Source organism: Cydia splendana, chromosome 15 (assembly GCF_910591565.1).
Source record: "Cydia splendana chromosome 15, ilCydSple1.2, whole genome shotgun sequence".
NCBI classification, from domain to species: domain Eukaryota; kingdom Metazoa; phylum Arthropoda; class Insecta; order Lepidoptera; family Tortricidae; genus Cydia; species Cydia splendana.
Window position 1 is genome coordinate 8381229 of NC_085974.1, and position 13719 is coordinate 8394947.

A 13719-nucleotide genomic window follows, 5' to 3' on the forward strand; every position below is an offset into this window, starting at 1 on the left:
GAATCGGAAGATATTGCTAACGAGTAATTAAAAATGACGTGTTATTGTAAAATTTAAGCTAAAATACATATAAATGAAAATTATAAAATTATAAAGAAATATTTTAACTTATTAACCATAGGTATAATGTACCCATGTAACATGTTATGTTGAAATAAAGTGGCAATGTTATTGTGACGTAATCGCGTGTCACTCTGGGAATGGAAGACCATGTTTTATTAGACCATGAGTAAACTGTTCATACGAAAACGATAGTTGCCGGCCTACACATAAACACATTCCATCTTTATTTATTATGGTATGGACGATATACGAGTATATTCTGAAAGCGTTTTTGCTTAAAATACACAAAAATGCACGCGTTTTACGAAATTAATAACTTTCGTTTTTATATTAGTCGTGTACCAGTATACAAATATTTTTGTAATTAATTGAGCAAAAGGCGTTCAAGTATTTCTTCGGTTAAAAAATACTGGCCCTTTTCAAGTTGGACGTGCAAATAAATCAAAAGTGATAACAAGTTTCTCAATTTGGTCTCGACAAATTGATGTCGCAGTGTTTTTTTAATTAACTACGATTTCTGAAAGTCTGAATTAATTGGATTGGTGTAAAATTAACTTTTTTGTTTTTTTAACACAGTTTTTAGAAATATGGTTTGTTTTACGTTAAATAGCAGTTGTTTATTGAATTCTTAATACTAGGCGACGCCTTTAAAATTGTATGGAATATAGCACACTAACTTTTAAACAACAATACGTTAAACTCTGACTAGCTCCCCGCTTCGGCTTTAAGAAGATTAAAATCTGTATAACTGATGTCTGTTTCTTGTGATAGAGTAGTTTAGAAAACTTTTGTGTGGTCCAGGTGACGTTGACGAGAGACGTTGTTTATTTTTAACTATAAAGTACCATACGCCATACAATTTTCTATGCAATAAAATAAATGAGCGTTCTATACTATTTTCTACGGTCATTACTTCATAGTTAAAAGAAACAGACTAAAGTATAGTGTACTCATGAGAAAAATAACTGCATCAAACTTCACGTTTGGCTCACATATTTAAGACCTTTTTTACAATATAAACAAATTGTGTCTAATGTAATCTACTTCACCTACTTGTGTATATTACTTTTGTTGTGTTTTCATTTGTAATCAATAATTTATTGGTCAATAAACAATAAATAATGTAACGATAACAAAAATATATGATTATCATTACTTTCAGTATCAAATTATGTTTTTGCCAAATAAATTAGTTATTTTTCACAAACTCTTTTATTCAGTACCTAATATATTTAATCTTAAAACCAATAAAAAAATAAGGCGATGAAACAGTTGGAATTGTTTTCAAATGCATAATTTATATTGTATAAAACCTTATCGTTTAACTTAAGTCAACCAAACCATATTTCAATAAAATGCAATCGACTCTGCATTTCGGGTAAAATACAGTCTCGAATTTTTACAAACAATTTCGTTTAAATAAACCGCTCGGCTATAAATTTTGTTCACGCTGTGCATTGGTCCACATCGGCTAGGTACTTTATTTCCCAATTTCTCATGTGTATCTTACATTATTTTCAATACTACAGGCCTTATTGTAATATGAACTAGGTTATTTTTCCTGTAAAACAGGTTGATGAGATATGAGTTTGCGACGGTTCACATCAGTATTCGGATAACGTCGTCTGGGTGTGTGCTCTGACGGGTCAGACTTTGTAAATATTGTTTCAATGGATATCATTCAATATTTTAAAAAGTCCAATGCCCTCTTATGTTGGTTTCAATTTACATGCTGTATTTAAGAGCTTGTTAGTTTCGTCAGTCTACGTCAAAGCCAAAGGGAAGGACTATAATTGTATCGATCGAGGCGTAGGTATAGGTGTATAACGCTTTTATTCTGATTTTATATCATCATAGCGCCGAAAGGGTTGAGTTGATATCGATAAATGCCTTGTCAATTGGTTCATATTTATAGCTCAGATGACATTGATACATTTTTAAACAACTTCTAAAAAGGGTTCTTATATTTTAACTTTTTACTTTGTTGATTTATATGTAGTTCATATCAAAATTAAAAAAAAAATTGGATAACGTTATGTCTCATCCTCATCATTTCCTATTTTTATCCATTCCTTACCTCTACAATTTTCACAATATTCCTGTCACGCTTATCCCTTTTTAATCTGTCTCTGCTCATACATTCACCTTGTCAGATTCAGGGCGATTACCGCGAAATTCGTCTCAGACCATCGGCTTAACTCTTACAACAATCAAATGATAAACCTATTTAGATGAAATTTCAAAACGAGGTTCGCGGTAGACCCCAGTGTCGTTCTGATTTGTGATGGTTTAAACATTCAGCCAGTATCAGTGAGTTGAAAACATTCAGCTAACCAGTGAAGTGGAAAGATGTAAGTGTAAAGTGACGTTGGAGATGTAGCCAATGACAGATGGCGGGCAGCGCGGCGTAGCGCCCGCATGGGGCAGACGGCGAGCATGTGCCGCCTTAACGGATCATGTCTCCACCACAAGAAGAGTAAGTACTTGTACTTTACGAGGTAGAACTATCTAGAGCTTAAGCTTCGTGGATTTTCAGTCCTCGATTCCTTTGGGCTCGTGTGTGGAGTGTAGTTAAAACTGATTATTGAGGTATACCTGATGGTTGACGTTATGTTAACCCCGTGCCCTATTCCTATTTTAATTTCTTGTTCTAAAACTGATGTGGATTTGATTTGTCTGGCTTTGGTCTAGAAATGTCACTATTGACAGCTGACAGATCAAATCCACATCAGTTTCAGAACAAGAAATTAAAATTAGAATCAGGCTCCTGGTGTTCTTGGGTTTCGACTTAACCATATTTTTTCTTACAAAAACCACAATTATTATCTTATTTCAGTTATATAAGAAAGTATTTAAATTTTTAATGGGTACGTAATACTCGTAGTAGCTGATAATAAACATATATGTCGACAGACGTTTAGACGTAATACATCAGCAAAAACTTTCTGTAAGCAAAATTTCATAAGTTATATTATAATTTAGTTCTCCAGAGCAGTAACAAAAATAAAATAAAGATACTCGGAAACTCCACATGATGAATAAGTTTCCAAGTTTATGTAACGTAGGTGGACAAGGGCCGTTCATCATGTGAAAAGAGGTTTCGTTAAATTCAACTAGTGAAGTATTCTGCTGGCCAAGCCACTGGAGCGGGTGTCGGTTTTCAAAGTAAGTACAGAGTATTCCATCTCCAAACAAGTATACTAGTAGTGACTTAGGGTATGAAACAAGTGACTGAAACACTACAAAAAAATCGCTGAAGTACAAACGAGCAGTCGTAGTGTCCGAACATTGAACCTCGAACCTAAAGCAAAATAATTCCTAAATGACTGAAAGTTACTGTCATTGTCCCTGTACTGTGAATTCGTTGGTCATGGCACTGAAGAGGCGGGTGTCAGCGTCTGCTACTTGATTTATTACCAGTACGTGACTGGTTTTATCCTAGTTTTTTTCCTATTTGAAATTTGTGAAATTTAAAGCTGAATCCGTGTTTTATGGGTCTCGTTATAACTTTCAAATTGTGAAGTTTGTTGACTTTGGCAAGGCTGCTTTTTGGGGTTCCGTACCCAAAGGGTAAAACGGGACCCTATTACTAAGACTCCGCTGTCCGTCCGTCCGTCCGTCCGTCCGTCCGTCCGTCCGTCCGTCCGTCCGACCGTCCGTCTGTCTGTCTGTCACTAGGCTGTATCTCACGAACCGTGATAGATGATAGACAGTTGAAATTTTCACAGATGATGTATTTCTGTTGCCGCTATAACAACAAATACTAAAAACAGAATAAAATAAAGATTTAACGATTACGGAACCCTTCGTGCGCGAGTCCGACTCGCACTTGCCCGGTTTTTGATTAGAGATGTGCTGAAATTTGAGCAATTGTATCTAGGCTAATTATTAATTAGTCAGTGAGTAGTTTATGCCTTGTTCCGTATAACTAAGTTTTATAGACTAACTTTAACCTGCTTTTCTATTGCCTAATCTTCTTATTAGCGGAAAAAACAGCCCGTAAATGTGAATAGTATGGTCGTTTTTTTAACTCGCAAATACAACAAAGATTACACAGAGTGTCTAAAATGTAGCTTCGTGTCCTACATTTTTTATGGGCAAAGAGCAGCATAAGCTTTTAAAGAATTAAATAAATAAACAAGTGAATACTGAAGGGGAAGTTGTTTTCCCTGTAAGATAAATAAAGAAGGCATCAATCGGAAGTGATATCGGGTTACAGGCGGAACCCAGGCTCGATAACTAAGTAAAGGTTTGTGCTCAATACATATAAAGAAAAATCCTACACCATTGATTAAACAACGTTTTTATATTAAATACCAGTATATTAATTTGCATATGTGTAATGACAATGACCAGTTCGGACGATTCTGAGAATACTTACAGCGGATACTTAAAATAATTTCCTCGAGTGCAAATCGCGGAAATAGGTTTTCCTCCAGATCCAAATACTATGCCGGGCTAGTATACAATGTCATGCACCACAATGCACTATGATTTTACAGTATATATGTGCGACCTTAATTAGACCAACTTAAATAGCCCCGTGAGCACACACGTTATCACAAATCGTCTTACCTACTTACGTTCCTTTTCGCCACGAAACACTTGCTTTTGACATTGATTGATAATTAGTTCTGTAACAACCCCTAACCGACCATCAAAGGTACCTATACCCACGATAAAATGTACCTAAATGCTCTTAGTACACTTTACTAAGATCTAAGTATCGGTTGGTTGGCACCTATACTTGAGCGCGACCGTAACCGCGTTACGTAATTTATGTATAAATTGCTCTCAGCGGTCGCGTGTTCGGGCACAGTATTAAATAATCGCACTTGCATGTCACACCAAAACGGAAACTTCCATTCTGAACTGTAATACAGTAAACGTGCTACTAATTCTATATCTATACGGCTCTGTTTGTTTACGTTTTATATTAATACAGACGGCATCGGAATCGTACTGTTTTCGAGTTTCTTTTGATCTAAAAATACAGCTACTAAATTAAAAAAAATATCCAGACATGCTGCTTTTCGTGAGTAAAACGCAGAAACTCACAATTCTGTAGATACAGTATAGTACTCCTACGTCTGAATGATATTTAGTTAAGACATGACACGTTGGCCTGTTTGATTCGACAGAATGACAAGTCACGACCACGATGTAGCTACCGTATGGCCGATACCTCAGTAGTATATATGTGAAAATATTACAAGAAGTAAATAAACGTCATGTATTTATTATTTCCGAATGCCTTGTTCGTGAATCATTTGGAAGATTTCAATTTCAGAAGTCGTTTTACGCTGTATTATACACTTTTACTTTATCCTGTGACTACACGTGTACGTCTGCGGGGGCGGGCTTGGTTAGTTTGTGTTGAATTATAATGATTGTTATGATAATAATATGAATAAAAATATAACTACATATCTTATTAATCTTACTGATTTCACGGTAATACAATCTGTTGCGGGCATTTTTTATTGATTAAAAATCCCAGTATCTCTAATGACAATAGCTCTATGTTATCCGAATAATCATCTAAATTTTCCCAGCCCGATAACCAGTTGTCCTCATTAATTTTACACACATTTAAATGTACGGCGGAGAACCCAATGACGTCACGGTTTGCTACTCGCATTTGCTATATCTCACTAAACGATTCGCCGATTCATGTGTCCCAGAACTTTGATTAGACGTAAAGCATCCCCTCTTTCCTGAGCCCTTTTCAGAGTGAAAAAAAAGTTATTAGAGTGTTACCACATTTAGAGATGCTCTATGGACTTGATCAGATGACGTTTCATGCCTCCTTCAAAATTCATACACACTAGTACACACTGATGTCGGGTCGCGTCGTCTAAACGAAACCGAAACGAATAACAGCATCGGATTTTTGAAAGCAAAATTTAATGACTGGTAGGGAGTTCCTATATCGGTTAACTCAATTATCGATACTTTCGTCAAATAATAGTCGTCGCCCCCAGCAGCTTTGTTAGTAGTTAGTAGGTAAGTGTTTTAACCGTAAAATTCAGTTCAATCAATTCAAATTCAATTAGCTTAACTACATGACGTCAATTTAAATTGACTAATTGACTATTACCCTACCTGCCTTTACCTTACCCTTTAACTCGACTAAACTGCTACAAAAAGTGAATGTTCATGTTGGATGATGTGCCTTGGGCGCTACCGTATTTGATGGGTCACATTTAAAATGGTTTTCTTAAAACGATATGCGTTGTGAGTAATAGTAAGCAGGCCAAGAAGACGAGTGGGAGTTGTCTAAATGCTCGGGACTGATTCGATTACATTCTGGACGCAAATGGATGACGTTTATCTCTCCCTTGCTTAGAACTCCACGTCAGAGACAATGATACGAGAGATCAATATACTAGTGGAACGTACAGTCCCAAGTAGCACAGATTAGCTGTATAGCAGCCGCATAATGAAGTAGGAATACGCTTGAAGCTGGAATATAAAAACTGCATAAGAGCTGTATAAGCGTCTTTTCAGCTTTTATAACTCTTAAATGGGCACAAATTAGGCAGCCTTAAGTTCACATAGCTACTTAAGAGCGTTGTAGCAGCATTTTAACGGAATTATAAGGGGTAACAGGAGTTATAAGAGGTGTATATTGGCTGGGTAAGAGACCACCAATTACCCTTTATTCAGCTAATATGTCACATGTGCGCCCTAATACCGGGAAAGATTGACGTTGGGCTGAATAAAAGATAATTAATAACATACTTTTACACCTCTGCCTTAAAAATCAGCTATTATATTTAGTATAGTGACGACGAACGCAGAGGTGAACATATTTATATTGAAGCAAAAACGTTAAGCGCAACGACACCATAAGTCATTTTGTTAAAGTGTTTAGTTAAATGTTTGTACATGATCTTTTATATATTAATGCGAGAAATATGTTTGGGAATGCAAGTTTATTGACATTATATATATACATTATCTAAGAAAATTTCAGTGCGCCACGAAAATAATCAGTATTTATTTAAATTAATGATATAAATAAGCTATGTGTAAAAACTATTTCAGTGGTTCGGACAGAATTATGAGATAAAAAGTTAATAATACGTTATAGGAAGTACTAAACTAATGATTTAGGTTAAGAACTCAGGCACAAAACCATATTGTTACCCTTAAAAGTTGGAAAAGCAATTTCAATTTTGTAGGTTATATACAATAAAATGGCGGTCAATGTTAAAAAGCAACGTGAACCGTTAAAATTCTTATATGCAGCATACGACTGTTATATATCCCACTATAAAGTCCAAGTCGTTATTTCGATACACTAGTGAACCTCTAAACAGTTATAAGGCATCTTATGAACGTTTTAACAGCCGCTATGCAGACAGTCCCAATGGTAGTATAATAGGCTGCTTAGCGGTAAACATGTTCAGCGCTAAGCCGTATTATGCGCCACATGTGTTCGATTATACGTCTATTGGTTTCATAATAGTTCACTCGTTCTCCCTTATAATAAGTCAGCGAAATAAAAGCTGCTTTAGCGGTAAACATGTTCAGCGATAAGCTGTATTATGCGCCCCATGTGTTCCATTATACGTCTATTGGCTTCATAATAGTTCATTCGTGCTTCCTCAAAAAGTCAGAATAATAAAAGCTGCTTAGCGGCAAACATGTTCAGCTATAAGCTGTATTATGCGTCCCATGTGTTCCATTTATACGTCTATTGGCTTCATATTAGTTCACTCGTGCTCCCTTAAAAGTCAGCGTAATAAAAGCTGCTTAGCGGTAAACATGTTCAGCGATAAGCTGTATTATGCGCCACGTGTGTTCCATTATACGTCTATTGGCTTCATATTAGTTCACTCGTGCTCCCTTAAAAGTCAGTGTAATAAAAGCTGCTTAGTGGTAAACATGTTAAGCGACAAGCTGTATTACGTGCCACATGTGTTCCATTATACGTCTATTAGCTTCATAATAGTTCACTTGTGCTCCCTTAATAAGTCAACGTAATAAAAGTCCACAATTACCTCCTTATACAGCACATGGCGTAATTTTATCCACTAAACAGACCTTATAACGGTTAAAGCATTTGATAACCCTTAAAGCTGTATAGGGTCGTAGCAAATATACCTTTATATCACTCTTTGCGTATTAATGGTAGTTTTCAGAGCCGTAATGCAGCTTTTAATCAGCCCTAAGCTATATAAATATCACTGAGATCTACTATACAGCTGTAGGACCACGAGTGTGCTCTTATAAGTGTCTTAATACGCACAGAGCGTTAGATAGAACTAAAAGTGAGTAGTTATAGAGCTATCTGTGCTACTTGGGGTAGAGCTATCGTCAACGAAGGAGGTATGCATTTAATAGAATATCGATTTCTATAGACAAAGACATAATAATAATTCAGCCTATATACGTCCCACTGCTGGGCACAGGCCTCCTCTCACTCGCAAGAGGGTTTGGGCTATAGTCCCCACGCTGGCCCAATGCGGATTGGGGACTTCACATACACCTTTGAATTTCTTCGCGGATGTATGCAGGTTTCCTCACGATGTTTTCCTTCACCGAAAAGCAAGTGGTAAATATCAAAGTGGAAAAACTCATTGGTACGAGCCAGGATTTGAACCCGCGGCGACCTCCGGATTGAAAGTCGGACGTCATATCCACTCGGCCACAATCGGTTCACATAAACACCAAAAATATATTTACCTACACGATTTTGCCTTAGTCTATCGATATCGTAATAAGGCGAAAAATGTATACATAACTGTGGTTGTGACTGTACAGAATTAAATCGCAGTAAGCTGTTAGCTTTTGTTTTTAGAGTATATACCACGATAAACAGGGATTCAACTAAATTCGAGAGTAACGTTTCATAAATAGCATTTCATAAATATCTGCTTTCAGAAGCTAAAGCTATATTAATGACTTGTTTCGCTCCACTCAGATCGCAATTCCAGTGCTGGTATTCAAATGTATTGCACAAATAAACGTCTATTATTATGTATCACAAAGCGATAATGTGATAAGTGTCTGCTAATATAACTGCGATCTAAATATAAATAGTGTTTAGTACTAGATCAGGAGATCCAATGACATAATATATGTATGAATTTAAGAAAAGTGTTTCTCATGTATCGCTTTTGATCCATTATAGTTAGATAACTTTATCTATGCTGTTCTCTGTAAAATGATTTATCTGAACGATACATTACAAAAATAAATTCTAATGTACTATTCGAATAAATCACTCTTCTGTCACCTTGTTAGTGGTACATTGTTTTGCTTTGATTTTATCAGAATTTTTGTTTAAAAAAAAAGTCTTTAAGTGTCCCTAAAATCATCCACATATAATATCTGCCTTGGGACGCCTAGAATAATTATGCGGCATGTATTTTGTCCCATATTAAAAGAATGCCAAGAAACATAAGTTTTTATTTAGAGCCATACGTGGGTATTACACTCTGCAAATAGCATCTCAAATCTCCTAATTCCCAATTCGTCATTGCCCCTTGCAAACCAAAGTAACTTGGGAACATTACATTTATTTCTTTTCCACGGCGAAACCATTTCGACGGTATCCCCAGGGTAAATTTTCTTTATATTGTTTCTTTAGGATGATTAAACTCAATTCTCTATTTGATTACTTTCGTACTATACATTTCTTACTGAAATCCTGACCTCTTTAAAGTTTCGTTCGTAAGATAGTGGGTTCCACTTAAATATTTATCCATCCTCTTAAGCTTATTTACATAAATATTGCAAGCCACCGAGAGGGACCGCTCGAGGATAAACCAAACGGAATATTTAGAATTTGGTCGGGATCTACATGAAATTCACCGAGCGTTTTCTTAGTTTAGCTTTAAATAAAATGCTTATCCATTATACACTGTACCTTAAGAAGAAAGGTTACATGATTTAAGAATAAATCTACAAGACATTTTAGAAATGAAATTTTGGATCTTGTTTTGTTTTAAAGAATGCTCGTGTTGTGAATTTCACAATTTAAGTTTCCATAGCTTTGTAGAGCTACATATAGGACTATAGGTACCTAATATATCATTGTTCAAAATAAACTGGCACCTTTTAAAGTTTTCCTCCACTTTCATATTTTTCGTTTTTGCACTAATTTTACGCGTCTGATACTAGCTTGACATATCGAGAATATCTCGCCCTTTCTTATTTCTATCCTATCTAAATTATTTATGGAGCTTTACAATTCATTCGGTTGCTGAGAATTTTCTATAATTTGAAGGTCCTTTGGTTTCCGTGGACTCTGAAGACAGATGTTTCGTCTGTATTGTTTGCCTATTGTCGTCTAATCCTTTTAATATTCTTCCGAGGGGACAATGCCCGTCAGAATTCATCGTCTTTGTCTATAGCTAGTAATTCGAATGAGTTTGATTTGATTAAATTTAGAAATTACTAAGGGCTTCTAAAGTTTACATTTGCATTACTCGTGAGTTAGAAACTGCAATCAAATTTGGAAAGTTAGGAAAGTTTGAATACCTATGTTATTATAACTTATTTAATTTATTTTCGTACAGGGATTCAACATGTTGTTACTCTTGATAACTTAAGTTCGTTAACTTAAAGCTATATATTACCTTGCAGTGGCGGGACGTCAAAGATAGGTAGGGTGAGGTGCTAAGGTATTTCAACATACCTTAGCACCTAGTAAAATAGGTAACTAAATTTATGAACACCTCGCCAATGGCACCTTCAGTACTTGAACCTAAACTATTAATTAAAAGATATTCCATCGTAAATGCCTATATACCAGTATCGTCGTAATTTATCGTAACAACAAAGTATGGGATAAGAGTCTTATTTAAAAACTTTTTACGTTATAAACGAACTGAATCATCCAACTGATTTATTGATTGGCTGTACTTCCATCTTCAATTCATCTATTCGAATTCGGTTGTCAAACGTTGTCACGACAACATCGGTAACCTTACGAGTATGTTTTCCATAAAGCATTTGTATCAGGTCGATCACATTAAATGTTGAACACGTGGACAGATCTGGTTACTGCGGTGTAAAACAAGATTGATAATGGTTCAAGTTTATTGCCTTCCATTTAGCTATTTCCCGGCACTTTCGTAATATTGATAGACCAGTATATTTTGTATATTTTCCTCTATGTTATTGCTTTTTCTTTATTGTTGTTTAATACCTTTTATTATAAAAGGGAAGAGTGGATGGGACGGTTTGACGACCGAAGAAATACTAAACAGATAATTTAAGATCGACATGCATGAATAGTGTAGGTACGTGTGAAAATTAAAAACTTCTGCATAACCCCCTAACTACATATAAAAAAATAAGGAAACATATAGCGTGACTATATAATTTATACCTCAATAATGAAAGTATAGATACACAGTTTCGATGTAAGCTTGTCTAAATTTGTCTATGTAATAGATGCATAGAGTTGGCTCCAACGGAAGAGTCATTAACATCATGCAAGTTTCCTCTGTTACTAACTGGTACTTTGAAGTTGAGAATATGCCTGAAGTCTACAAGCGAGCCTAAATCTAATGAACGTTCTCTACAAAATCGATCTGCAATAAATTTAATAATCAAACGAACTTACCTGTGAAGTTTGATTACAATTATACGAGTATCCAAATCCAAGACAACAATATAATTTACTGAGCAGCAGTACATGGAATCATGCCGTCCTTGTCACACATTTTAGAGATATAATATTTAAAAAACAAGTTCGCACTGTCCCTCTCACTCGCTACGCTATCATCCCCCGCCATCCCACTCCGACACCGCTCCTCAGATACCCATCATTATTTCAGAGTGAATCTTTTTGTGTTATGCACTGAGACTATTTTATTTTTATTTTCGGGGTTGGGGGGCGGGACTTTGTTGTCTTGGATTTGGATACTCGTATAATTGTAATCAAACTTCACAGGTAAGTTCGTTTGATTATTAATTATACTTCCTATCCAAATCCAAGACAACAATATAATTTACTGAGCAGATGTTCAGAGCCTTGTATCTAAATACATATGCGAAAATAAAATGAAATATCGATATCAAATCAGTAAGTTACGTATACCGTTACTGATATTACTGATTTCAGCTGAAGAGAACAACGGCGTCTCATAAGAGGTACATATTAATTTATACCAAAAAATTGTAATTATGTATCTACCTACAAATGTAATTTTATGTAGATATATATATCATAATAATATTATATTATAATGATGGGCGTCATTAATTAACTTAAATTATTATTCTTAAATTACTTGAATCAATATTCCTTTGTGGTGAAAGTAAAAAACAAAAAAGTAGGTATAAAACTTTCTTTGGTTAAGTACATTGTAATACCTATTGGTAAGTTGTTTAAATGTAATTTTGCCATTGCTTATGTACTTAAACCATTACGCCATTGAAAGGTGTGTTCAATCTTTAGTTAGCTCTCAATCAATATTGGACCCATTATATTATTGATATTTCAATTTCATTAAAATACGAGTATACAATGTTTTAATTTTCAAGATTATAATAACTTCAACGGTTGAGGATGTGTGTTTTCTGTCAGACACTATACTTATAAATAAGCCGTTTTGTATCATTTAGATTTTTCCAACCACTCACTGGATGTAATTATTTTATGCGTTATGATTTAACTATGAATGCGTGTCTTTTTAAGTATTGACACTAAAATATAACTTTATGACACTTTGCAATGAATATTCAATACAACAATAAATACCCTCTTCTATACACAGCTTATAAATGTGGGTAAAGGAGATTTTTCTTCATTGCAAGGTTGTCGTTGAAATCAAGTTTCTATACTTTTAGACTAAGTCCGGACAACGACTAGTAGAAAATCCTGTAGGTATTGTTTTGAAACTTATAATTTTTCAAATTTTCAATTATAATTCAGCTTTAAAATATAGATTTATATAGTTGGTCAAACCAATTTGTCAGTCAGTAACAACCAGGAAAACTATACTTATCCTTTTCTTTTGGGTACTAGTACTAGTGTAAGACAAAGATAGTATGATTCTCTCTGTCCTTGATTGAAATGAGACAGTCACATTCTCAAACAATATGTAAATAGCTAAATAATATATATAGATAGACTACCTTTATTAATAAATAAGTCGTCTTTCTTTACGTATCTTACGTATCTGACCGATGACGACTACACGTGATACGAGTGGTAAGTAAACTTTGGTAGATTGTAGTGTAGGTAGGTGTTAAATTATGATATTATATTTGTGAACGAAATATAAGGCATTTACTTGAAATTTAACTTTCAAGGAGTAACTTATAGTAACATTTTTTTACGTTACAATAAGACTGTGCAGCGTGCACAGTATTCTTGTGATACCTACACAACCAACAATAATTAGAAAAACACAGATAGGAGTTATTTTTAAACACAAGTTCTATTTAATAAATCAGATAGAAATATAAAAATTAGGTGAGTTGACCGTGACGTCACGATGTAAATGTTTTATGTAAATTCCATATTATTAGCAAACCGTTTTGACAGTTCAAAAAAAGTAGGAAAATACCCTATTATAACTGTACAGCAAGACAATATGACAACCTAGAGCATTTAAATTAATGACAATATTAAATTTTATTATTGTTTAAGGATATCAATCCTTTATTGCGATTGTCAATCTAGCTATT

General features: G+C 34.7%; 1 protein-coding gene across 9 annotated transcripts in view; it reads left to right on the forward strand.

Moving 5' to 3' along the window:
• The window catches only part of LOC134797521 (dual 3',5'-cyclic-AMP and -GMP phosphodiesterase 11-like), a 251840-nt gene that overhangs the window by 68384 nt on the left and 169737 nt on the right, over positions 1–13719 (forward strand). The window contains exon 2 of one of the 9 annotated variants that reach the window (XM_063769780.1): positions 2365–2539. The exons of 7 other annotated variants lie outside the window; for them this stretch is intronic. In XM_063769780.1, coding sequence (XP_063625850.1) covers positions 2482–2539 — 58 coding nt within the window. In that variant the 5' untranslated portion in view covers positions 2365–2481. The remainder of the gene's footprint in view (positions 1–2364; positions 2540–13719) is intronic. One more of the 9 variants, XM_063769781.1, reaches the window with a different exon arrangement.